This window comes from Chamaea fasciata, unplaced genomic scaffold, assembly GCF_029207755.1.
Source record: "Chamaea fasciata isolate MVZ Bird 193981 ecotype frontalis unplaced genomic scaffold, bChaFas1.0.hap1 SCAF_27, whole genome shotgun sequence".
Classification (NCBI taxonomy): Eukaryota; Metazoa; Chordata; class Aves; order Passeriformes; family Sylviidae; genus Chamaea; species Chamaea fasciata.
This window is the reverse complement of record NW_027094112.1, coordinates 5,740,856-5,766,424: the sequence shown is the minus strand read 5'-3', so window position 1 is coordinate 5,766,424 and position 25,569 is coordinate 5,740,856. Positions and strand designations below refer to the sequence as shown.

The 25,569-nt window shown below is 57.6% G+C and overlaps 3 protein-coding genes across 4 annotated transcripts in view; 2 read left to right on the top strand and 1 right to left on the bottom strand.

The window, feature by feature from the left end:
* Window positions 1-4,122, top strand: part of MAP3K3 (mitogen-activated protein kinase kinase kinase 3) — a 35,181-nt gene extending 31,059 nt beyond the window's left edge. Inside the window, exon 17 of the mRNA XM_066204886.1 lies at window positions 18-4,122. Coding sequence (XP_066060983.1) covers window positions 18-246 — 229 coding nt within the window. The 3' untranslated portion in view covers window positions 247-4,122. The remainder of the gene's footprint in view (window positions 1-17) is intronic.
* A 699-nt stretch (window positions 4,123-4,821) lies between these two features.
* Window positions 4,822-17,348, bottom strand: LIMD2 (LIM domain containing 2). Of its 2 annotated transcripts, none has more exons than XM_066204921.1 (5): window positions 17,014-17,348; window positions 8,278-8,414; window positions 6,541-6,585; window positions 5,971-6,110; window positions 4,822-5,536 (listed from the first exon to the last, which is right to left on the bottom strand). In XM_066204921.1, the coding sequence occupies exons 2-5, from the start codon at window positions 8,317-8,319 to the stop codon at window positions 5,377-5,379; spliced, it is 387 nt and encodes a 128-aa protein (XP_066061018.1). In that variant the 5' UTR covers window positions 8,320-8,414; window positions 17,014-17,348; the 3' UTR covers window positions 4,822-5,376. The 2 variants fall into 2 exon arrangements, with proteins under 2 accessions (XP_066061018.1, XP_066061017.1); XM_066204920.1 differs by lacking the exon at window positions 17,014-17,348 and adding an exon at window positions 10,718-10,907.
* A 1,994-nt stretch (window positions 17,349-19,342) lies between these two features.
* On the top strand, window positions 19,343-24,584 carry LOC136301725 (E3 ubiquitin-protein ligase RNF113A-like). Its single transcript, XM_066204915.1, has 10 exons — window positions 19,343-19,450; window positions 19,813-19,889; window positions 20,001-20,105; window positions 21,051-21,158; window positions 21,439-21,548; window positions 21,731-21,837; window positions 22,320-22,409; window positions 23,015-23,108; window positions 23,922-24,028; window positions 24,391-24,584. The coding sequence occupies exons 1-10, from the start codon at window positions 19,351-19,353 to the stop codon at window positions 24,468-24,470; spliced, it is 978 nt and encodes a 325-aa protein (XP_066061012.1). The 5' UTR covers window positions 19,343-19,350; the 3' UTR covers window positions 24,471-24,584.
* Window positions 24,585-25,569: the final 985 nt, after the last annotated feature.

Below are 25,569 nucleotides of genomic sequence, written 5' to 3'. Positions count from 1 at the left end.
CTCCTTCTGCTTTCCAGGAGCCTCGGCTGCACCGTGGTGGAAATGCTGACAGAGAAGCCCCCCTGGGCAGAGTACGAAGCCATGGCAGCGATCTTCAAAATCGCCACCCAGCCCACCAACCCCCAGCTCCCCTCCCACATATCAGAACACTGCCGGGACTTCCTAAAGCAGATCTTTGTGGAAGCCAGGCACAGACCCTCTGCTGAAGAGCTGCTCAGACACCAGTTTGCACAGCTCCAGTACTGAATTACCTCCCTCGCTCGCAGCTCCTGCCGGGCTTTCCGTGCCCTGTCTTGTCTAGTTGCAACTGCCCGTTGTGGTGCTGCATCTTCAAAATGCCAACTCAGCTAGGCCTAGTCCTTCGGGAAGTTCTGCCAAGGAACTTAGGGTCTGCTCTCGTGCCTGATTCCTTCGTTTGCTGGACTAATGTTCATCCTGCCAACAGCTGTCCAAGCAGAGCTGCAGTTCTGCCCCAAGTTACCTGGATGTGGCAGTGCAGCTGGCTGCGTGTTTTCTGCAGGCGCAGGAATGGGAATCTGACCAGTGTCTTCACTGATGGAGCAGAGGAGAACCCCAGTGGGAACTGGAAGAGCCGCACTCTTCAGCGAAACAGAAACGTGCGCCGGCCTCCAGACCAGCTCTGTGTGTGGGAGTCCCTGGTTTCCCCCCCCGGGGCTCCGGAGGCATCTCCAGTACCTGAATCCAGCAAAAGCCATGTGTCACGGAGCACGCGCTCACTAGAGTATGGTATATTTTTCTTCTTGAGTATTCAGCATCTGAAGGTGTTCAGAAAATACTGATTCAAAAGTATGTGAATAGTGTTATTTTATAATGAACCCGTGGATTTGGGGCTGGGGGTGAGGGAGGTCTTTCCAGCTAAATGTCAGGATAATGAGACAAGCTTCAGCAGAGTGCAATCACTCCGGGGCCTGAGGGAAGGGCTCTCCCACTGACATTGGAAAATCCGGAGCTAATTTCCAAAGTTTGATCTGTCCCAGCATTAGGACAGTGTCAGTTAGTTTGTGTCACACCAAACAAATCTGTGCTCCTGCTTCCTCTCTCTGGGGCTGCTGGGTCCAAACAAAACCCCTCTGGAAGGGAATTCAGTGGAATTCAGCTTCCTCCTGCATCTGTCTCTTTGGCTGGTAACTTTTTACCATCCTTTTAACCAAAGATAGTCCCTCTGGTGCCCAGGAATTTCCTTCAGAGTTTCTTTGAGCACGTGGCCTAATGGAAAATTGAGGGGTTTTTGGGGAGAATTACCTGGACACTTGTTCCTGTTGTGCACAGGAAGCTGGAATCGAGCTCAACCTTTGCTGTCCTTTGTTTCAATTACAGATGTGCAAGTGATCATTTAAGAGTTCCATAAAGATGTTATGGCCTAACTTGAATAAGCTTTTGCAGGAGTTAAACAGGGAACTTGAGAGAATCTTTTAAATGGTAGGAAATATCTAAAATTACCTGGAGATCCCCGTGCAGGTACCAGCAAAACATCCAAGTGATTGTGCACTTGGAAGATACCACAAGTCGGAGGACTGAGGTCCTGGTGGCCTCAAATCCTCTGCTGATTTGGGCACTAATAATCTTTATTTCACTCCTGAAAGACCTGCAGTTTTGAAGTGCTGGGGATTCGTGGAGTGAATTTAAGTTATCTCTGAGAAATGAAACTAAGAAAAGCAAATGTTAATTAACTAAAATATCGCTTTATAGGGCAACACTGAAGGTGTTCTGCTCTTGTATTGGAAACCATATTAAGGTTCCTCACACCTCCACTCTTCTCCCCCATAAAAAAAATTGAAAACTGCTTCATAATGCAGTAAAATTAAGTTTTTAAGTGAATACTAATAGCAGGATAAGGCAAGTTTTAATGAAACCAAGCTCCTTCAACACATGAAAAATACTGTGTTGAATTGAAAGAGGGAAAAAAGAACCCTAACAGCCCCAACCAACCAAAAGTCCTGAAAAGCTTTAACAATATGAAATGTTTTTTCTGTGCCAAACCCAGAGCAAAGTGTATCCAATAAAAGCTGGTGTTGGTTTCCTTTCCAGGCTCCCTGCACTACTCCAGGGATGCACTGTCCCACTTGTGGGCACTTAGGGGATCCCTTTTATGAAAGCCCTTGTTCCATAATTTATTTAATTATCGTGAGAGCACTTCAGCTGATCTTTTCCCAACCAGGAGCCCGAGTCCAAACTGTCCAGACCCTTGACCTGACTTCTGACTGCACTTCACTGTTGGCACGAGGGGAAGCGAGGGCGCGACGCTCCTGCTCGGGGTTAGGGAGCTTTTCACCCCACTTTGCTGGGAATGTGGGATCATCCCTGCAGCCTGGATGACAAAAGCTGGGGGTCAGCACTGCTGGGGGGCCCAGCTCTTCAAGCCTTGCAACCTAAATATACCAAAGATTGGAGTCTTCGTCCACCACCCATCACTTGCAGGGAGCAGGAGCACGCTGACATCTGTGGGGGTTCCACTCTACCTATCCTTGGCTTGTCCTCACCAACTCCAGACCTTCTCCCGTGGCTTTCCTCTCGCTGTCCCGCACGCTGTGGTCTGGGAGAGAACAGGGCGTGAGGAGACGGCGGAACTTGTGTCAAAGCAGCTCAATCCTCAGGACCTGTTGTGGCTTTTACCTCACCCGCGTCACGGGAGGCGCTTCCGGAGCAGAGCAGGAGCCCCCAGGAGTGACGTGGGCTCCGCGCCGTCCCGCGGCTCCCGGCCCTTCCCGTGCTGGATGTGCCTCCTCTGAGCAGAGCCCTGCTCTCCGCCGTGCCGCAGGAGGAGCAGCCGTCGTACAGTGACAGAGGGCACGGGGCCGGCTCGGCCTGGCGCGGCGCCACGCGTTCGGCACAGGAACAAGCCAAAGCATTGCCTGTATGTTTGGAGATGCACTTTTATGAATGTAGTTTATATCGCTCTTTTTTAGCTCTTTTTACATCATGTAAACGGTGATGCCTCATTTTTTTTTTTTTTGGTTTTTTTTTTTGTTTTAATTTATATCGTAAAAGATCATATTTGGTGATTTTTATATATATCGACTGTTATGGGGTGGGGGGGGGAGGTGGGGAAATAAATTTGACGCCTTTATGAATTTAAAAAGGAAAAAAAAGCAGCTGGTTTTGCAGAGAATTTGCTGATGGTTTATAATGAGTAGAGCCAAGCCAAAATGCCTCTTTGTTTCCTCACAGCCCGCTTGATTATGGAAAAGGAAGATCTGGATTCCTGAGTCCACTGCGCCAATGAATAACTTGGGGCTGACATTGATACCGCAGGCTTTTAACAGCCCTGGCAGTAAAAGTTTCAAGTGGACAGAAATGTAATTATACCTCAGAATTGAATTATATCTGGCCTCTTTATCCTGGCAGACTAGGAAAAAACTGGGAATAAACTCATTTAGGGGAGAGTGGAGGAGTGCCAGGCTGACAATAAGCTATTGCATCAGTGCCAAATGTCCTGTTGGATTTCCTGCTCTTCCTTCCAGGGAGGGATATATAGGGAATATTGAGTATTGGGGTCCCTGATGGAAGGTGCTGCAGAAATGGGGAATATTCTTTTTGACAAAGAATTTCTTATCAGAGTCCCAGTATCCTGAAGTGGTTAAAACTAATCAGAAAAACGTCCAAGATTCCCACTGGAGAAGAACTTGGGGGAATTTGGCTGTCCCTGAGGTAGTTAGGAAACAAAGTAGTGACATTTTGATCTTGGTGTGACGATTCTGTGCATTCCAGGTTATTTGCTGGTTCTCCAGAAAAGCCCATCTTTGCCCATTCCAGTGGCAGTGAGGTTGCATCAGTTTGGATGGGGTTTTTGGGGTGGTTTTTTTGCCTAATTTGGAATAATATTCCAAAGGACTTGAAGCTGCTCCAAAGGGTTCCCACTGGCACCAGTTACCAACACAGACTGACCAGGAGGGAGAAGGTAGGTGTGCCAGGAGCAGTTCAAAAAGGAGGAAAAGGATTTTGTTGTCACCATCAATGATGCAAAGCAGAGAGAAAGGGCTTTAACCTGGATTGTGCAGAAGACCTTGACCCAGTAGTCTCTATTTACCGACCGGGGGCTTGCAGTGCAAAGCCAGGCCAATGTATCATTTTATTTACAATAAAATTATCATTTATATGAAAGCCCGTTTTGCTGACTGTCCTTTTAAAGAGCAGAAAGACCTGGAGAAGGAAAGCCTCTGGTTTTCAGACAAGTGGAAAGATACCACGAGCTCCCTTCCAGAAATGGAGCTTCCCAGCTGAGGTGGAGGAATCTGGGTGGTCTTGCATCGACTGCAGCGGTGATTTGGAGCAGAACAAGCTTTGCTGTCCCTGAGAAGGGCAGGAGAATGGGTGACCACATCTCCAAATACATTCAAGTTTGGTTTTTTTACAGCTTGCCGTGTTAGGGACAAACTGAAGTAGTGCAGCTCTAACATTATATCCTGCTGTGCAGCAGCCTGGGAGCTGAGGGAATCGGGAAGTGAGGCCAGCGAGAGGCAGGAAGCGGAACCGAGGGCTCTGCTTTCATTTTCTGAGCCTGCTGAAGAAGGAAGGGGCCAGGGAAGGGGCCCCAAGCTTGCAGCATCACAAACCCGCAGCAGAGCTGCTCAGGGGCCTGCACCCTGGTCACCTCTGCCCAGTCCCCGTGGTCTGCGGGACCCCTCCGAGCACTCCCCAACGAAGGCTGGGCTGCCTCCTTCCCTCCCAGCCTCACTCGCACACAGCTGTCCGGGAATACTTCCTTGGACAGCAGCTCTTCCACAGTACCTGGGCAGTCGGAGGCACACCTGACTACCTGTCCCACCTCCCCGGGCCCCTGGGAACACAAGACAAGACAGGGAAGGCTTGGAAACGTTGTATTATAAAAATAAAGGAGCGCGTGTGAAGCTGCCGCGAAGCTCCAGCGCAGAACGTACCAGTCAAAGGCAAATATAAAAAAGAGACACTTAAACCATGGCAGGGCAACATCGTTAAGGCTGAACCATCCCAGCTGAACTGAGCTGATGTAAACCGAGGACCCTCCTTATCCAATGCGGGGTTGGTGTGGCGGAGCTGGGAGCTCTGCAGCGGCTCACAGGCTGGGTAAGCCCCCAGCTCATCTCCTTTTCCACGGTGACAGGCCTGAAATGGATCAGCGGGGCTGGGGGTCCCGTGGGGGGCAATTGTTTCTGCTCTGATCTCACTGGGGAGAGGGGCCTGCAGAGAGAGGGCTCAGGTCTGGGGGCTGCACCCTGGGCACCTGTGCCCTGTCCTTAGGCCTGCAGAACCCCTCTGAGCACCCTCCAAAGAGGGGGCTCCCCCGTCCCCCCCAGGTCCTGCTGTACATCAGCTCAGTTAGCACCTGGCTCAGCTGCTCCGGCTCTGCTGGGCTCCGGGAGCAGGGGCTGGCCCCACTCACGCCGACTTGGTGCCGCTCTCCACCTCCTTGTGCACCCACAGCTCCTTGTGCTGCTTGCGCCCGAAGCCTTCGTCGTAGTTGCCTTTACTCTTGAAGAGCTGCTGGAAGTGGGGCTTGCAGTAGAACTCCCCGTGGAGCGCAGCGTAGCTGCCCAGGCTGGGGAGGGAGGGCAGGGTTAGCCCTGGAGGCTGAGCTGCAGCCTGGGGGGAGCGGGGGGCCCTGGGGACACCGGGACAGCAGAGGGGGGAACATGCAGGACGGGACCCTCAGGGCCAACAGCTCCCTCCCTCCAGCAGAGGCTGTTGGGGGCTGCTGTGAGTGGAGGTGGGGGGTCCCAGGGGAGCTCAGCCTCAGCTCCGTGTTCCCCTGGGGCTGCTCTCAAGGGAAAGCTTCTCTCCTTCCATACCAGGTGGGATTTACCTGAGACTCGGGCCCAGGTGTGCAGGTAAACCTTTCTTTTGCTGTGGTGGGTGGGCTGGGGGTCTTTGGCTACTGGCCAGACAAGGGGCTGTGATGGGGAGGGCACGATTTGGGAGGGTCTCTGCAGAGCTGCAGCGACACCTGTCCCACCAGGGGACAGCCTGGCTCACCTGAGCTTGGTGTGGCAGTGCTTGCAGCAGAAGCAGGAGTTGTGGAAGACGAATTTATCGGCCACCAGCCGCTCCATGGGGTACACGGTTTTCTGGCAGGCGGTGCACATCTCCTTCACCTGCGCCTTCAGGCTGAAGGACTGGCCAAGGGCAGAGCAAAGAGAGACAGAGGATGAGGAAGGAGTTTGGAACACCCTGGATCCCTCCACTGCCCTCTTCCTTGCCCCCCATTCTCCGGAGCACTGGGGGCAGGAAGCAGCCCCACCTCCCTCACCCTCCCTGGGCCACTCCACTGATGCTGGGCGGGGTTGGAGCTCGCTCCTTGGGCTTTCGGCCCCTCCAGCCTCGCCAAGAATCAGCAGGACGAGGCCCTGGCACAGGGTGCCCGGAGAAACTGAGGCCGCCCCATCCCTGGCAGTGTCCCAGGCCAGGCTGGACCGGGCTTGGAGCAACCCGGGACAGCGGAGGGTGTCCCTGCCCATGGCACGGGTGGCACTGGATGGGCTTTAAGGTCCCTTCCAACCCAGGCCTTTCTGGGATGATCCTGTGATGCAGAAAAAACAAAGGTACCTTGGAGCGCTGCACTGTGCTGCCTCCTGAGCTGTTCTTGGCCTCCTAGAAAAGGAAGGAGAAAGCAAAATGAGAGCTTGGCACAAGCCCCTGACAAAAAACCCCTCTGTGACCTGCACCTGTAAATCATCACCTGTGGCTCACGCACCTCCAGGCAGCAGCTCTGCCCTGAGGGGCTGCTCCTGCCCCTTGGAGAGGGGCGATTGACTCCTCTAGCTGGCGGTGCACAGGGCTCGGGCAGTGCTGCCCCGCCGGCCCCTGCCCGGGCTCGGGGGGCAGTGGCCCATTCCCCCTGGGCACAGCCGGGTGCCCCTTGCTGTCCCAGAGCTCCCGAGGGAGATGTTTTGTTTCCAGTTCCTCTGCCGGGGCTGTGCAGGAAACGAGGCCCCGCGGGCCCAGGGGTGTGGGGAGGGCACAGGGGCAGAAGGGCTTGGGCAGAGCTCACAGAGCTCTGGGGCTTCTGCACTTCAGCCCCGCAGCACCAGGGCCCAGAGCCAAACGCTGAGCAGCCTCTCCCTGTGCCCCAGGTTCCAGGGCAGGGTCTCTCTGCGCCGTGTCCCATCTGCAGCTGCTCATCCCTCCCAAATCCCCCTGCTCCCCTCACCTGCCCCGCATGCTGAACCCTCCCGGGGCCACTGCCCGGGCACCTGCCGGGCCCCTGACAGCCACCCCAAGGAGTTTCAGCCCCCGGCACTGATGGAAGTGCTCCGTCCTTCCCAAAGTCACTCCAGCAAGGTGAGCAGTCAGGGCTGGCTCGTCCCCTCACTGCTTGCTCCCAAGGCGGGGGCAGTGGGACCCCAGGATGTCGCCCTGCTGTCCTGGTCCCTCCTCTGCCTGCCCAGCACTGCCCCTCTCTGCCCCCAGGCCGGTCCCCCGCCCCCCGTTCCTCCTGCCTTGTCCTTCCCCATCGTTTCTCCTTTGTATTTTTGGAAACAGTTTGTCTAAGAGGCGCACAGGAAACTCTCCCCTGGCCGAGCTGCCTCCTCAGACGTTTCCCAGCTGCTCTCACTGACCGAGGTCAGGGACCCGATTTTCCTCTCTCTCCCACGAGGCTGGAAGCCGCAGCCAAAGTCAACAGTGGGACATGGGCAGTGAGGAGGCTCCGGCCGCGTAACACCAGTCGCATCCCTTGGCACTGGAAGGACAACCGCAGGTGCTCTCCCGGGGTTAGGATTTAATGTTCTGTTTCCAGGCTCAGCTGACCAGAGCTAAGGAAAATGCTGCCCCTCTGGAGCTGAGACACATCCGTTCCCAAGGCTGCAGCAATCCACGGTGCTCGTCACTTCTCGGCAGCCTCCCGGCCCCATCAGGCACACTCTCCATCCCATATCTGATAGATCTTCCCTCGGGGCAGGGCCGTATCCTGTCCCAGCAGGAGATGTTCTTGAACCTTTATGTTTTTCCATCTCCAATCGCTCCAGCCCTAAGCAAGCCCGAAAGCTCTCAATTGTGATCACGGAAAGCCATGGAAACACAAACAAACAGACAGCAACTCCAGACAGCGCAGGGTGAGAGCTCTGCATGGACCAGAGCCTGAGGCTGGCGTTCAGCGTGCTCAGCAAACAGCACCTTCTGCTGGAACATTCCTGTCCCCGGCTCTGTTGCCTGAGTAGCAGTGGCTGTGCCTTTGATCACTCTGAGATGTCGGGACGGGAACACAGCTTCTGTGTACGACCCCCCGCCCTGAGATCCCAAACCCAGCCGACGTTCCCATACAAACCACAGGACACCACGTACATGAGTTGGGGGTGGGCTGGCGGCTCCCGTGGCCTGGAACATGGTTCCTTTCCCTTCTCGCTCTGTTTAATCCTGAGCTTGAACTCTGTGGGTCGATGCTCCCTGCGGAGGTGTCCAACACAGACCTCTTGCAACACCTGGAAAGGAAATGTCATCAGGAGCGGGGCTGGTTTCATCACCCCAACCCAGCAGCTCTGCAGGAGCTGGTGTGGCTCAGAGCTTCCTCCGTGGGGTCGGATCAGCCTCTGGGGCCTCTGGGGCAGTTCAGCCTCTGGCTGCTGGTCTGGGCCCTCCCGAGGCACACAGAACTCGACTGACAGACACGAGGGGCAGGTCTGGAAGGCTGTGATAGCAGCTGGAGAGTTTGGGGCTCTGAACACCTGGAAGGTGATGTGATGGAAGCACCTGCCAGGCAACGGCCACACCACTGGCGGCAAGGCGGACCCCAAGCTGAGGCAGCACAACCAGCACCCCGCGTTTCACTGATGCCGCCACTTAAGGACGGGTGTTGCTGGAGGAGGGGCTGTGATTTTGGTCTAATTTTAGCCCAGAAAAGTCTTGTTGATCACAGCTCAGCAGAGCAAGTGACGGGGATTTTGTCTTCTCAAGGAGCCCACGTCGCCTTCAGGCTGAGCCCCGTGAGCTGTGGCCCCGTGTGATGTGCTGAGCGCCCGGGAGGGCTGGGACCGGCACAGCAAAAAACCACCAGCACAGCAGATCACCCCTTTTGGTAAAAAAAAGAGCTAAAAAGGCACTGACAGCTCCTCAGGGGGTTTTCCCCACCGCACTTCACCTTCAAAACACCCGTGAAAGATGAGCCCTGGTTTGAATACACAGGACAGAGCTGCAGGGCTGAGTGAACACTGCCAAGGGAGGAGCAGAGCAGCGAAAAGGAGGGTGAAGGCTCTGCAATGACGGCCATGAGCTGGAAGCTGGAAAACCAGCACCTCCCTCTGCCTGGGGCGGCTTTCCTGCCCTACTGAACCCCCTTGGCCTCATATTGCCACCCCAAAGACCCTCCTGCTGCCCGAGGACTGGGCTACACCTGAGAAATCCCCAGGGCAGAGACACGTCAGGGTGGAGGGCTTGGGGTAGGGGCGTCTCCTCAGTGCCCATCTCACAGGGACATTTGCAAACACGTCCCGAGTCTGAGTGGGCTCCTGGGCTGCCAAACCCCCAGCAGCTGACACCAGGCTTGCATTACACCCAGCAAAGCGCCCAAGACTCACGGCTGCTTTCAGGGTTGAAGGCAGGTTCTGGGCACTGGGGGTGCCCCGCACAGCCCTGGGTGCAAGCGTTTCACAAACTCAGCCGAGCCCCAGCCCTGTTCTATCAAAACCATTTCCCGTCTTCTCTGCGGTTTGGTTGTTATTTCCTGCTCTCGGAGCTCGCTCGCAGGCAGCTGCTGCCGAGCCCAGCATCTGCCGGGGGCCAGGCCCAACCCCAGAGCCCCTGCCCGCCCCCCTTCCCTGGGACAGCACCGTCTCGCCGTGCCTGCAGGGCCTGTCGGGTCCTCCAGCCCGGCACAGACCCGCAGCGAACGTGAGGGACCCAGAAAACCTGGAGCCCGCAGTGCACGCTCGGCTCCAACACGGTGCACGAGAACGGGGAGCCCGTCTCACCTGCCTTTCACCTTTGCCCCAGCCTTTGTCACAAATGCTCGTCCTGCCCCAACTTCCCTGCAGCTCCTCTTCCTCCCCCAGCCCAGCCACCTTCTCTCCCTGGGTTTTTCCAGGCTCTCCCTCACCCCCTCGTGCCCTTCCCCAGAAGCCGGCGGAGCGGAAGGTGTCCCTGCACATGGCAGGGGTTGGAGCGAGATGATCTTTAAGGTCCCTTCACCCCAAACCATTCAGGCCTTCTCTGATAAGAGATTACTTCCACCTGCTCTTTGTTTCTTTTCTCCTCATTCCCCCAACCCCCTTTCCCTTCAATTTCACCCCCTTATCCCAGCCCACGCCTGGATGTTCCCGAGCCCCTTCCCCTTTGCCCTGGCCCCCTGCCCTCCAAGCACGAACCCTCCGGCAGCTCTCCTGTTTCCAGCGAGAGCCCCTGGGCGCAGCTGCGCTCCAGGCGCGGGAGCTGCTGGAGGGCAGGAGGCGAAACCTCGAAGGGGAAGGGTGTGCTGAGGCGGTGAGGGAACCCGGACAGGGGAGAAAGTGCGGGGGGGTTTCTTGGAGGCCGCCAGCCGCTGTGATGGCTCCTGCCGGAGCACAGGGTGGGCGCGGGGCCCACGGCAGCCTCCGCGGGGGCTGTGGAGACACGGGCAGCGCCGCGGGACACGCTTACAAAGCCTTCACAGGAGCTCTGGAAGCCTCGCCGGCTCGGAGCGGGCAATGGGACAAAGCCAGAAGCCGAGGCCATGCCCCACAGCGGAGACCGGGACCGCAACCTACGTCTGTCTGCTCCAAGCCTCGGGTCCCCAGGACCCTCAGCCACTTACACAGCCTGGCAACAGCGGGAGCGGGCGCTGTCCTCCTCTCCGGGCCGTGCCTGCAGCGCCAGGTTTGGGGTCAGGACACGGGGAGAGCCCTTCTGCCTTCCAGCCTCTCTCGGTCCTGCCCTCGGAGTGACTGCTGGCTCCAAGCGGGGAGGAGTTTGAGCGGAGGAAGGCCGCGCTGCTCGGGCACGGAGCTCCCCCAGCCTCCTGCACCCGCTCTCCGCCCTGCCGGGCCCTGCGCCGGGCGGAGGGAGAGGGGACAGCTGCGGTGGCCGCTCAAGGCAAGGCCCGACCTCAGCCTGCCCCCAAGGATCACGCTTCCCGCAGCCAGGACGGGTGCAGGAGCCTTTCCCCCTTCCCGTCTCCGAGGGACCACCAGGGCTGTCCCCAGGGCTGTCCCCAGGGCTGTCCCCAGGGCTGTCCCCACAGCTGCCCCAAGGACTGTCCCCACAGCTGCCCCCAGGACTGTCCCCAGGACTGCCCCCAGGGCTGTCCCCAGGGCTGACCCCAGGACTGTCCCCAGGGCTGTCCCCAGGGCTGCCCCCAGGACTGTCCCCAGGACTGTCCCCAGGGCTGTCCCCAGGGCTGTCCCCAGGGCTGTCCCCACAGCTGCCCCAAGGACTGTCCCCACAGCTGCCCCCAGGACTGTCCCCAGGACTGTCCCCAGGGCTGTCCCCAGGGCTGACCCCACGACTGTCCCCAGGACTGTCCCCAGGGCTGACCCCAGGACTGTCCCCAGGACTGCCCCCAGGACTGTCCCCAGGGCTGGCCCCAGGGCTGACCCCAGGACTGTCCCCAGGACTGCCCCCAGGACTGTCCCCACGGCTGTCCCCATGGCTGCCCCCAGGACTGTCCCCAGGGCTGACCCCAGGACTGTCCCCACAGCTGCCCCCAGGGCTGCCCCCAGGACTGTCCCCAGGACTGTCCCCAGGGCTGTCCCCAGGACTGTTCCCACGGCTGTCCCCACGGCTGACCCCACGGCTGTCCCCAGGACTGTTCCCATGGCTGACCCCATGGCTGTCCCCACGGCTGCCCCCAGGACTGTCCCCAGGGCTGTCCCCACGGCTGCCCCCAGGACTGTCCCCAGGACTGTTCCCACGGCTGACCCCAGGACTGTCCCCAGGACTGTCCCCATGGCTGTCCCCACGGCTGCCCCCAGGACTGTCCCCAGGACTGTCCCCACGGCTGCCCCCAGGACTGTCCCCAGGACTGTTCCCACGGCTGACCCCAGGACTGTCCCCAGGACTGTCCCCATGGCTGACCCCACGGCTGCCCCCAGGACTGTCCCCAGGACTGTCCCCAGGACTGTTCCCACGGCTGACCCCAGGACTGTCCCCAGGACTGTCCCCAGGACTGCCCCCAGGACTGTCCCCACGGCTGCCCCCAGGACTGTCCCCAGGACTGTCCCCAGGACTGTCCCCACGGCTGTCCCCAGGACTGCCCCCAGGACTGTCCCCACGGCTGTCCCCAGGGCTGACCCCACGGCTGTCCCCAGGACTGTCCCCAGGACTGTCCCCACGGCTGTCCCCAGGGCTGCCCCGCCCGGTGCTGGCCGAGGGGCTCCCCGGGAGCCGGTGGGATTCCGGCGCAGGGAGACAGGACTGCGGAGGGCCAGAGGCCCCTCTCTGCCATATGGCTCCCATCAGCAGCCCCGGGAAGGGTTTGTTTACGGCAGGGATCACTGCTCCACGGCAGGAGGCTCTCCCAAAGGCAAAGCACAGCGTGGGGGATCCGGGCCCCCTTCCTCCTCCATCCCCGGAGGACGTGGAGCATCCCCGGAGCACAGCGAGGCACGGGCAGGGGAGACACCCCGGGGAGGCTGTCAGGCCCTTCCCCAGGAAATCACCGGCTGAGCTGGTGGCTGCGGGGACGCGTGGCCCCAGGATCTCCTGCAGGACCAGTGAAACCCACACACAGGACAGTGCCCACCCTCCAGCTCCATGGCCAGCATCCCTCTCAGCCGGCCAGTGTGGGGAGGAGGTGAACAGGCGCTGGAAGAGCCTGTCTCCTGAGCCTGGGAATCCCCCAGCTCCCAAGGGTAAGTTTCTGCGGTCTTGGGATCTCGTAGCCGATCCACGCCATGAAACAGTGTGGTGCAAAACGAGCATCAGACAGAGCAGTCCAGAGCCAGGCTCCGCAGTGCCAGGGAAGGGATGATGGAGAGAGTGGCCACAGCTCCTACTTTAGGCATGGAATCCCTTAGTTCAGCGTCAGGTCTTGGCTCCTGAATGGCTTTGAGCCAGCCACTGGACCTCACCGGTCCTGCGGACCCAGGGCAGGTCCCTGCTGGCTTGGCACAGGGTGGAGGAGAGCCCAGACATTCCTGGGGACAGCCCGACCCTGCTGGTGAGATTCCTGGGGAGACGAGCTGACCCTGCCTGACCCACAGCTGGGAGCCACCTTCCAGCAGCCTGCTCCACTAATCCCCTTTCCACCCACGTTTGCCTCTTGAACGGCTGCCAGGGGGCAGGAAATCTGCAGCCGAAATGCTGAGGGACGCTGACAAGGAAGAGCTGTGGGGAGGAACAGGGCTGCCTTTGTCAGGGCAACAATGGGGGACCCACAGGAATGACGGGGAGCCCGAGGGAAGCCCCTGCCCACCCGCTTTCATCCCTGCCTCCCCTGAGGAAGAGGTGCTCTGGAAGCACCAGGCCCGGGGAACTGGGCTGGTCCCTGCCTCAGGGGGGCCCATGGGCCAGGAGGATGCTACTGGCATTCACCTGCTTTCCAGAAGCAGAAACTGAGGCAGCCCATTCCTGGGATTGTGGCTGTGTTTCATGGCATCCATTAAAAACCATGTTCTGAAGGGAGTCTGCTCCCTGGGGTCTCCCGTCTTGCTGGGAGTTCACATGGAGCAGAGAAGCACAGCAGAAATCCTGCCAGGAGGATGAGAAGAGACTTTTCCAAGCAGAGACAAACCCTCAGTAGTGCCAGACAAAAATTGCAGGTTGAGAGGTTTGGGCTGGACTTTAGACAAAAGCACTTCCCTGGGAGAAACCTTGGAAGCCCTGCAGAAGGGGCTAATGAGGTGCAATACAAAGCTGGTGCAAACAAGCACAACAGGCAAACAGCAGCTCGTGCTCCTTCCCTAACCTCTTCCATAAACCATGCTCCACCTGGAATCCCCTCCTGGTTTCCTACACAAATCTGCATCCATTTACCATCAGACATTAGTTCTTCTCCCACCGTATATTTATGATATATCCCTCGCCCTGGGATTCAGGAAGAGTTACCGCATTCTGGAGAAGCAGAATCCTTCCAGCCTGTTCTCATATGGTGGGTGCTCTGTTGTCACAGCCACCATGATGCAAGCAGGTGAGCTGGTCTGGCAGCTCCGCACCTGGGGGATCTCAGACCTCGGTATTCTGATGCAAAGCTCCAGCACCCCTGAAATCTCCAGCCTGATGTGTCCTTACATCCCTCCTTGCAGAAGAATCCAAGTGTCTTCCCTCCATTTTGCTCTCTTCCCTGCCCTTTTTCCTGTCTCCACCTAAAAGAACCATTTCCTTGGGGCTCTATCACGAGGCCCTGTTGTTTCAGAAGTCATTTATCATATCCAAGGAAGACACTGAGCCAGTGTGACACGATCTGTGTTAAAACCACCTCGCATTTTACTCTGCTTCCCAACAGCACGTCTTTGATTACCCTCCCAGAGCCTCTTCTAGAAACCAACCTTGCCTCATACTCCAATTAATGGATCTGTAATTGCCTGTAATTTCCTCCTTCCTCTAACACAACCTCTCAGTGTTACCTTGGCTGGTTTCCTCTTGTGGAATATCACCTGTTACTCACCAGACTTTGGACTGGCATTTCCTCTGGTGGAGTCCCCATCCCTGGAGGGGTCTAAAGGCCCTGGGGTCGTGGTTTAGTGGTGGCCTTGGCAGTGCTGGGGGAATGGTTGGACACTATAATCTTGGAGAACTTTTCCAACCTGAAGGATTCTCTGATTCCATGGGGTGAGCCCGTTTCTTGAGCCCAAAGAAACCCCACAGAAAGCTTGTGCTGTTTCATCACCTACAGATGCAGCAAGAGCAGGAGTGAGCCCAGTTCCAGGCACTCCAAAACACAGCACAACCCCTTTCCGTGGTCCCTGCCACCACACAAGCCCTACAAAAGCCGCTGTTTGCTGTCCAGATGCAGATTGTACAAGGAGAGAACATGACCAAAATCATCCTGGTAGTTAAATCTATCCAAATATCATTCTTTTTGAGCTGCCCTGGCTATTTTCAGCCATCACCTCTATCCTCCCTTTTAGGATCCAAGGTGCCATAGAGCTCAGCACAGGATCTGGTTCCCTGAAATCCCCAAGACTGCAGTGGGGAAAGTAATCCCTGGAGGGGCACATCAGAGCATGCTGAGGCATTTATCACTGAAAACCCCAAGCTGGACATATGGAGAGGGTTATGGGCACACAGGAGTGAGAAATGTGTCTGAAGTGTGCTTAACATTGGTATTGCAATAATCCTTTTGTCCAGATTTAATGTTTTCCATCCCAGGGCTTTTGCTAAGAGCAAGGTAAGCGCTGCAACACCCCCAGATGGCAGATAAAAATGACTTAACTGGGAGGGGAAAGCAGACAGGTCCTGGGGGGATGTGGCAGCTGCCTGGCAAAACCCTGCAAGAGATGAGGGTGGGAGAAAAGGAAAACTCCATCACCCTCCAGGACCAGAGGGTAGTTGAAGACTCACAGGAGCTGCCCACTGAAGAAAACCAGAAGAGGCATTCCCTTCCCTTATGAGAAGTCTCATGGGATTTTTGCTGACCAAAAAAGGTCAGGAACCTGTTTGTTTGAGCTGTATAAGAATGAAGATGCATCCAGCCACTTGGCAAAGCCCAAGAAAATGGTTCTGACCGACCCTCACCTTAGAACTGGGAATTTGCTTCTTGCAGGGCTCCCGTTTAGAAAGGACATTAACACTGGGGCTGCTTCAGACTAAGCTTGGTCGATTGCCCTGCAATTATTTTGTAATCTACGTTAATAATGCTGCAGATGCACTACTCCTGGCCTCAAACACACAACAGCTCAGCTGAGGCACCAGATGTCTTCCCTGTGAGAGCTCTCACACGACGTCTTTGGTGGACAAAGCCCAATGTTCAAGGCTGGATTATCAGGTTTTTTTCAAAACTGATACCCAACACCGTGAAAAAAAATCAGCAGAAAATTGATCGTAAATGTGATCTACAAGGTCTCTTAGCTTGTTTGAAGCGATCCAAGGGGATTAGACAGATCAGGCTGGCTCAAAAGACAGTAGTTACAGCGCCAGACTGGGACTCGGGAGACCTGGGCTTGATTCCTAAATCTGCTGCTAATTTTGGGTGGCAGTGGATAAATAATTTCTTTTTTTCTTCTGTTCCCTTTTCTCCCCCTCCCCTCGATGAGAACAGAGCTGCTCTCCTTTGTGAAGCCCTGGGAGATCCCTGGCTGTTAAGGGTTATGTCGGAGCCCAGGGCATTTGTGTTGTTATTAAATCTCACAGTCAAGCAACAGCCTCCCCAGGGAAGTGATGAAAGACCTGTCGCTGGAAAGGTTTAAATGAAGGCTGGATGAGGCGGCAGGAGACACACCATCGGGAATCGGCAGGCATTAACGAACGGGGATAAGGGAGTCGGGATCTAACAGGTTTTTCGTCCATCTCTGCTCATTCTGATCAGCTTAATAAAATGGATCTGTCCGGCCCCCCTCCGGCATGTACTGCAGCGCACAACAAAGAGGGAATTACAGCCCAAACGGGGAGCGTGAGCCCCGAAATACGCCCCAGATGCGGCCCCCCGGAGCAGCTGCGGCCAGCAGGGGCCTGCCGGCCGCACCGGGTACCGGCCCCTCGCCCGGGGCACGGGGAGCTCGCCCCGGTCCCCAGCGCCGCTCCCCGCCCGGCTCCGGGGCTCCGGCGGCGCCTCCCGGCCCCCGGCCCCCGGCAGTCCCGGACTCCGAGCCCCCAGACCCGCCCCCGCCGCCGCCTCGGCCGAGCCTCCTCCGGGAGCCGAGCGGGGGCTCCGGGATGAGCCCCGGGATGAGCCCCGGGATGAGCCCCGGGATGAGCCCCGGGATGAGCCCCGCTCCCGGGGCGGCTCCTGCCCGGCGCCGCCGCTCCCGGGGCTCTGCCTTCCTCGCTCCTCTCCGTGCCTTCCCCCTGCCTCCCTCTCTCCGTCCCCCCGGCTCCCCCGGCTCCCCCGGCTCCCCCCGGCTCCCCCCGGCTCCCCCGGCTCCCCCCGGCTCCCCCGGCGGGTTCGAGCCCCTCGCTGCCGCCCCGGGGCCGGCATTGTCTCGGCGCGCCCCCGCCGCCCCGAGCCGAGCTCACCGCCGAGCCGAGCCGAGCCGAGCCGAGCCGAGCCGAGGGGCCGGGGCCGCGCCCGGCGCTCCTGCCCGCAGCCGGGGCTCTCCTGCCGGGGCTCTCCTGCCCGTGTGCCGCCGCAGAGGCCGCGGCCGTGGAGCGGAGCCGCTTCCTGCGCTCCCACCGCCGGCTCCGAGCCCTTTTATCGCGGGGCCGCAGCAGCGATTGGCTCCCGGCGTCGAACCGGCTTCCAGCCGCTCGCTCCTTTGTGTGCAGCCGGCCCCTGAGCCCAAACCGCCCCGCTCCCCTCGGCTGGCCGCTCTCTCCCCCTGGTCGCCCGCAGCCGTCCCGACCCGACAGCGCCGGCCCCGGGAGCTGTCCGTTTTCTGGCGCTGGTGCGATCGCCCCCCGGGAATTTTCTTTTCCGGCCTCTCTCCCGTGAGCTGCGTGTGCGGATTGGCTTCGCTCCAAGCCCTGGACACGGCCTTGGGCTCTCTCCGCGTGGCACTCACCCTCCCCGGTAAGGGATCCTGGAGCATCCCAAAGGATCCATCCCTCCAGCGTCTGCAGAAGCCAAATTTCCCACACACGCACCTCAACTCCCTGTTTGCAGAGGAAGGATCCTATCAGGCAGCAGCAGGGAAGGAGGGTTCCAGTGCTCCCCGCTCCTCAGAGGGGCAAAACTGAGCTGTGATGGTTTCAGAAATCGAGGGTTTGTTCCATGGAGAGCTGATGAGCCGAGCACAGGTGAGGGGCTGTGCAAGGTGCGTGGTGGATCTGCGGAGCAGGGTCCCACAGACCGAGCAAAAGCACTGCCTGGACTATAAAGGCAGCTTCCCCTGGTGTTTGGAGGGCTGGGATTTCCCCAGGAACAGGGCAAAACATCAGGAATACATGTATATATAAATTAAATGTAAATATATATACAAATTAAATATAAATAGAAATAGTTGGAGTCTGGGGGTGGTTTCACACCAGCCGAGGAAGCCAGAATGGCCATGAGCCAGGAGAAAGGCAGCAGTAACCTGTAGCTCTGAGGACTTTACCTTAAGCTCCCAAACCCTCCAGTGGGCCATAAATGGAAGAAAATACACAATGGAGTGATGGGAATATCTTTGAAAATTATAATGCTGGAATAAACATTCTTGTTTGGCTCCTGAACACAGTGTGGTGCCACAGGAGAGAGCCAAATGCTGACTGGAGGCGGCCCAAAGCCTGAGCCCAGCTGCAGAGACGTGTTCCGTGTGCAGTTTGCCTGTAATTCCCTGTACAACAAACATGACCGAGGAATTCACAGGAGCGTTCACTGGACAAGGAGACAGCAGTGGTGTGATTTACCAACCCTGTCACTCTGCGTTGCCCAAAGAGCATCTGCGGTGAACAGGCTCTCTGCCATCAAATAAATGCAAATGAATGAGGAATTCCACTCCAGACCTGAGCCAGCGGTGGGACAGTCACACACAGCTGGAGACCAGAGGGCTGCAGAGCTGGGCTCCAGCAGGGCTCGGGGAGAGAAGAGCATCCAAGCACCCAAAACCAGGGCGGGTGTGTGGGAATCCAACGCGCACAGCACCCGCTACAACCACTGCTTTACACACGGTGAAAATCCTGCAAATCTTGGAAAAATGCTTGTGTTCAGAAAGGCCTCCCCATCCTCCCAGCTGTCACCAATCCTATTTCACAGAATCGGCTTGTTTGTTAGCTTATTAATTATCCTGTTGGCTAGACTTTTAGCAATAGGACAGTCAGTCACGGGGCAGGAGTAACCTCATGTGAGAGCAGAATGTTCTCTGATGGTGGAACTCCACTGTCCCTTGTGCCTGGGCTCACACAGGTACACACACATATACACACATGTACACACACGTGCACACATGTACACACATGTGCACACATGTACACACATGTACACACATACACGCACATGTACACACGTGTACGCACACATGTACACACATGTACGCACACACACGTGCCCTAGGCAGGGCAATGGCCAGTGCCGCGGTTCCCGCCCGTGCCCACCCGGGGTCGGGGGTCGCAGCACCCAGCGGCGTCCCCGTTGCCTTGGAAACCCGCCGGGCCTGCGGGAGACGGAGGGGAAACGGGGAAAGGGCGAGGCAGCCCCCTTGCCGGGCTCAGGGGCCGCGGGAAGCAGCAGAGGGGCCGGAGGGCGCAGGGAGGGAGCGGAATCGAGGGTGGGGGAGCGAGGATCGGGAATGGGGGCCGGGCCCGGGAACAGCCCCGGGGACCCCCGGGACCCCCGGCCCCGCCCGGGGCGCTGAGCCCTCCGCGCCCGCAGGGGGCGCTGCCCGCCCGGCCGCCCCGGCGCCGCTCTGTCCAGCGCCGCGGAATCGGCGGCACAACATGGCGGACCAGAGCGGCGTCTGCAGCTTTGTGTTCAAGAAGCGGGTCCGGGCCGCGGGCAGCGGCCGGCGAAAACGGCCCGGCAGCGACCAGGAGCGCGGTGAGGGCAGGGGGGAGCCGGGAGGCGCGGGGAGCCGAGCCGGTGCGGTGCGGGGCAGCGGGGAGGCGAGGGAGGGCCTGGTGCCGCCCTCCCCAGCCCGTGTGCGGGCGGCGGAGCGCGGGAGGGAGCCCTGCACTTGTGTCCGAGGGGCTTTAGGGTGGACATTAGGAGAAGGAGGGTGGTCGGACACGGGACAGGCTCCCGGGGAATGGTGGCGGCCCCAGGGCTGCCGGAGCCCCAGGAGCGTTCGGACGGCGCTGCCAGGGTGCGATTGTTGGGTCTCCGTGGGCGTCCCCGGCCCGGCCGGGGCCGGGGCTGCCTCGGGCCCGGGCCGTGCTCCTCACGCCGGGCTTTCCCCGCAGAGAGCAGCGGGGAGGAGGGCAGCACCGTGGTGCGGAAGGAGCGGCGGCGGGACACCCCCAACCCCATGATCCAGAAGGTAAGGGAGCTCCGAGGGAGCGGCTCCGTCCGCGGGCGCCTGCGGTGGCCGGCCGGGCTCGGCCGGGGCAGTGCTGGAGCCTTTCCTCCCCCGTCCCTGCTGTCCCCCCAGACCAGGCGCTGCACGAGGGAGAGGCCCGAGTACGGCCCGAGCAGCGGCGAGGATGAGGATCCCGCCAAGGACATCGGGGTCACCTACAAATCCACCAGGTCGGCGGTAAGGACAGGCAGCGGGGGCCTGGGGTGTCAGCTCACGTGGGGCTGGGGATCCCGCTCCTCACAGGCAGAACCTGCCACTCCAAACATGGGATTGGACATTCTTTCTTCTAAATGCACCTCCCTGCCCCCTCTTAATAGCCAAGCACCTTGTGCTGGGTTTATTCTGATAGTCCCTCCCTGGGAGGCCTTTCCCTCTTGGAGGTGGGAGTTAAAACTCCAGGATGCCACTGGACTTGCCCAACACTGCACAGATTTTTCAGGAGAGGGAGCAGTTGGATCAGGTTTGCTCAGCTGTTGGGTTTGTGTTTTCAGTGTTAGACCATCTTTGGCTCCCAAGGGAGGCAGCATTTGGTTTGCCCAACCTTCTGGAGGGAATGGGAAGGGATGGGAGGAGGTGACAGCTTTGGGACTCCACGGGCTTTTGGCACCTAAGTTGGATTTGTATTTAATTGAGGCTGGCTGTAATTATTCTCTGGTTTCTGTGCAGCTGTTCTCAAAGATGTGATAAAAGCTAGGAATAGGTATCTGTTCAGTCCATTAAAGAGGAATCTAAACCGGATCACTGCGTTGAAAGTGAATTTTGGCCACCCCCAGCTGGGTCAGAAGCTCAGTGACATCCTGTGTGTGGGCAGGAGGGGCCCTGTGATTTAAGTGTTGGACATGGGCAAATTGAGTTGGGCTTCCAGCTGAGCTGGGGCTGAGTGTGAAGGAGTAAAACAAGTGCTCCCTGACTGCAGGCTAAACTTTGGGAGAGTGGGGAATTAGCAGTCTGGCCTCTGCACACACTGGGCTGGAGCCTGTGGTGAATTCTCCCCAGCAAATGCCGAGGGATAGAGCAGGTGTGTCCAGTTCTTGCTCTGTGACAACTCTTCAGGTAGCCAAGGAGCTCTGTCTTGTCCAGGTGTTCTCTCCACTCTCGCCACAAATTTTCCTTGCTTTTCAGAAACCTGTTGGCCCAGAAGACATGGGAGCCACAGCAGTGTATGAACTGGACACGGAGAAGGAGAAGGATGCCCAGGCCATCTTTGAGCGCAGCCAGAAAATCCAGGAGGTGGGTCAGCCTCGCTCCTTAGGGACTCGTGCTCTGCAGCAGGAGAGCCGGTGCTTCACTCACCCCCTCCTGCACACCAAGAAGAGTTAGAGTCTCGTCTTCCCTAGAAGTTTGAGAAGCCAGGAGTGTAACCCTTGTAAATATGGGAGTTTTGTGGCTTTATTGGCATCTTGCTGTTAAGGAAAGCAGGGTGGGAGGGAAGACTGGTGTCAGAGTGGTCACAATTAATCCGTGTCATGAGGCTCTCCTGATCCTTAATCATCTCTTTTTGCTTTCCTAGGAGCTGAGAGGAAAGGAAGATGATAAAATTTACCGTGGCATTAACAACTACCAGAAGTATGTGAAGCCCAAGGACACATCGATGGGAAATGCCTCTTCAGGAATGGTCAGGTGGGTTGGGATGAGCCTCGGGGGTCTGTGACCCCAGAGGAGCTCAGGCACCATCCCAAAGGCAGCGTCTGGAGCTCTGCTGTCGCTGGCAGTTTCTGCCTGGCCAGTGTGGTGCGTGGTTGTGGCCAGGGCCCTGCTCCGGGGGCACTCTGCAGCCGGGCTGAGCCCTCTGTCCCTTTCAGGAAAGGCCCCATCCGTGCCCCGGAGCACCTGCGGGCCACGGTGCGCTGGGACTACCAGCCCGACATCTGCAAGGACTACAAAGAGACCGGCTTCTGCGGCTTCGGGGGTGAGTGCCTCGCCTGCAGCTGAGCTCCAGGTGTGCAAAGGGATCAGTCCAGCTGTGCCCCCGTGCCTGGGGCGCTGAGGCTGAGTCACAGACCTGTCTGTGCAGAGCTGTTTCTGTAAGGCTGTCATTCGTGCCGGCCCTTCTGAAAGCCCAGGGCCTCTAATCAGTGGTTATGAGTCCTGGGAGGGACCCCTGGGATGTTCCAGTGACCCACGTTCTAACAGGTGTTGAGACCATGTGAGAGATCAGTTTTCCTGTTACCCCACTTGCTGGAACTCCCTGTGGCACAGAGAGGATGATCCTCACAGCTTGTCAGCACTGAGGGATCCTGTACCTGCTCCAGGAGTTTAGCGCTGCCCTGGAGAAGGAGCAATCAGATTTCCCCTGCCGGGCAAAGCTCAGGCTGCCCTGGAATGAGGTGTCCTGGTAACACTCTGCCCTCGCAGCCTGTCTCTTATTTCCTCTTTCTTTGTGCTGCTCAGACAGCTGCAAGTTCCTGCACGACCGCTCGGACTACAAGCACGGCTGGCAGATCGAACGGGAGCTGGACGAGGGTCGCTACGGCGTCAACGGTACGGCCCCTCTGCCCCCACAGGGCTCTGCCCAAAGCTCTGCAACTCCAGCTGCCTCCGGACAACACCCGCAGGGAGGAGGGCTTCCCCTGGCTGCCTGTGAAGGGGAGCACTGCTGTGGGGGTCCCGGCAGCGAGCTGTGGGGAGATGGGACCAGCTGTCCCCCAGATGCCCAGGAGGTGGGATGTCATTTGTCACTCCGTGTACTAGCTGTGGCCCAAGGCTCATGAGTGCTGCTGTGCAAACGGGGGCTGTTCTTTGCTCAGTTGGAGCCAGAGCTTGGTGGCACCTGGTTTGGAAGAAAGTCTGAAAAATAGGAGGGGGGGCTGGAGGATGTTTCTCTTTATAGCAGTGAGTGGGTGAAGTAGAAAAGCATTTTCTCCTGAGATGAGCAACAGGCCTGCTGGCTCATTAGCCCTAATTATAGCACAGTCCCACGCGTGTTACTGACATGAGCAACACCCAGATGCCAGAGCCTCCATTGTTTCCAGCAAAGATTGAATCCCACCTGCTGTGCTCTCCCCTTCTTTATTATTTCATGTCCCACACGTGGGCTGGCCTGGCCTCTCCTCGCACTCCACTCTGGGTCACTTTCTCCTCTGCAGACGACGAAAACTACGAGGTGAGCAGTGATGAGGAGGACATGCCTTTCAAATGCTTCATCTGCAGAGGTTCCTTCAAGAACCCCGTGGTCACCAAGTAAGTGGCTGGTTGGCATGAGGAGCCACGTGTGCGCTGTCAATCCAGCTCACGAGTCATTCATCCACCACTGAGGCAAAGACAAACCCAGCCCACGGGCTGTGGGTGGAACCTGCTTGTTGTCTGCCCTGGCTTTCTGGTGGGTGGGGGAATCCTGTGAGAGCCAGGGAGTCTCAGCTGAATCTGGAGCATGCCCTTGGAAGGGATCTCAAGCATTTATTCAAGCACTTTTTAGATTTCCACAAGTGCTGCCTCCTTACCTCATCTTTCCCCCTTAACCCCGAGATTTGGTTTTCATGTCATCATTCCTCCTGGACACTGAATGACAGCTGCACTGCCTGAGCAGAGAAATGTGAGGACAGGGAAGCCAGGAGCATGGCAAGGATGAGGAGGAGGCTGAGGACAGCCCTTTCTCACTCTGAACACTGTCCTGCCACCTGTGTCTGGAAGAGCTCACTGGTGGCTCTGTGCTGTCGCAGCACGTCATTGAAGCAATGCTGAAACACCTTCCACGGGACAGGGATGCAGAGGAAGCTGTGCCTGCAGCCCACTTTTGCCTCCCTTGGGGAGCATGGAGAGAGGTGCCAGGCAGTGGAAGGGGCTGGTGGAGTCCCCATCCCTGGAGGGGTCCAGGAACAGGTGGACGTGGCACTCAGTCCTCTGGGCTGGGGACAAGGTGGTGTTTGGTCAAAGGTTGGACTCGATGGTGGACGTCATTTTCAACCTTGATGTGACCAGCAGTCAGTAGTTTCTGACTCCAGGACACGGTGGTTGTGTCTGGCGACTTGCAGTGACCTGTGTGTCTCTGTACAGGTGTCGGCACTACTTCTGTGAGAGCTGTGCCCTCCAGCACTACCGCAAATCCCAGCGCTGCTACGTCTGCGACAAGCAGACCAATGGGGTCTTCAACCCTGCAAAAGGTAACGGCACCTGTGGCAGAGGGGGCTGCTGGCGGAGCAGCAGAGGCTCCAGCTCCTGCTGGGCTGCAGTTCACAGCTCTTGGTGGGCACAGGGGCAACATGAGCTTGCCCAGGCGGGGAACCTGGGGGGCGAGTGGAGAGGGAAGGGGGTTGTGCCACGGGAGCAGAGGCAGCAGCTCGTGCAGCCAGCAATGCTCTGAGGGAGTGACAGTGGCAGCTCCTGCCTGGACTCAGCAAACAGGAGCTCAGCTCCAAGCTGAGCCTCCGCAGGCAAGGAATTTTGGTAACTGCCCTGGTCCTGCTGTTCACAGGACCTGGGCCCCTGCACCTGCAGCCTCAGAATGCCCGTTCCTGTTTTTCAGAGCTCATGGCAAAATTGGAAAAACACAAAGGGGAGGAAGAAGAGGAGCAACAGTCAGACCATGAAGAGGATCCACAGTAGCAGAACATTTTGTACATAACCGAATAAAGTTTTTGTAGGAGAAACAAAACCTCACAGCTGTAGCCAGGGCTTTTGACTTTAGTTGAAATACCTTTCTGAAGCATGAAGGCAGCCGCCATAAACTGGTGAGCTGTATGAAACTAAGGAGGTAAAAGCAAGCATGCACAGCCAGCCTGTCACTTCTGTGATTCACTCCATCATCCTGCACAGACAGCAGACTTAAAAAAACAACTTCAGAAATATTTTATTTGTTTTGGAAAAAAACCTAGAGTAACAAACTTTATCTGGGTTCAAGTACAGTTTATAAACACAAGAAGGACCTGTTGCCAGCACCACTACTCCCATCAACTGCACCTACACAAGGATTCTCAGTGCTTCAGTAAAGAGCAGATGACCTCCAGCACCCATGGTCCTTGGAAAAAAAAAGTCAAACTAAAAGCCTTAAATACACTTCCAAAAAAACCAAACACCACAGAATGGGGGAGAGCTGCCACGGCAGCAGGGCAGAATCACACAGTCATGAATCACAGGGAGCCGCGTGAGCAGCGTCTACCTGTCAGTCAGTGAGGGAAGGCAGACAGCAATGGTAATGGAAAGGTTAAAGTTCAGTTCTGTACAGGAGTTGTGAGCAAGAGGATCAGCATGAAAATCAATTTACTCTTCCTCTGTGCCAGGGTAAGTCACTGAGAACAGGCAGGTAAGGGTGTCCCGTGCTGTGAAACCAGCCCAGCCAACACCAAGTTCAACGGAATGGGGTAAAAAGGCTGGTGCATTGTACAGGCATCACACTGCTCTGGTGACCAGGAAGCTGGAAGGGGAGGCGGGAAGGCCCTGTCTGACCTGGAGTTCAGAGTGCTCAGCATTCAGTGACAAGTCTTCAAACGCCCTCTCGAGACTGGAAGAATCCAGTGCTGCAGAGCAATGCCCAGTGCAGGAGTGCCTGGAATGGCATCAGCTTGTCTTTGATCTCCCATTTTTCATCACAAAGCAGTAACTAAGAACATAATTCCTTTTTTCCCCCCATTAAACTTGCCCTGTGACAACACTGTTACAGGAACTTGACTAGTTCTAAGAGAATGCCCAAAACTAAAAGCTGCCC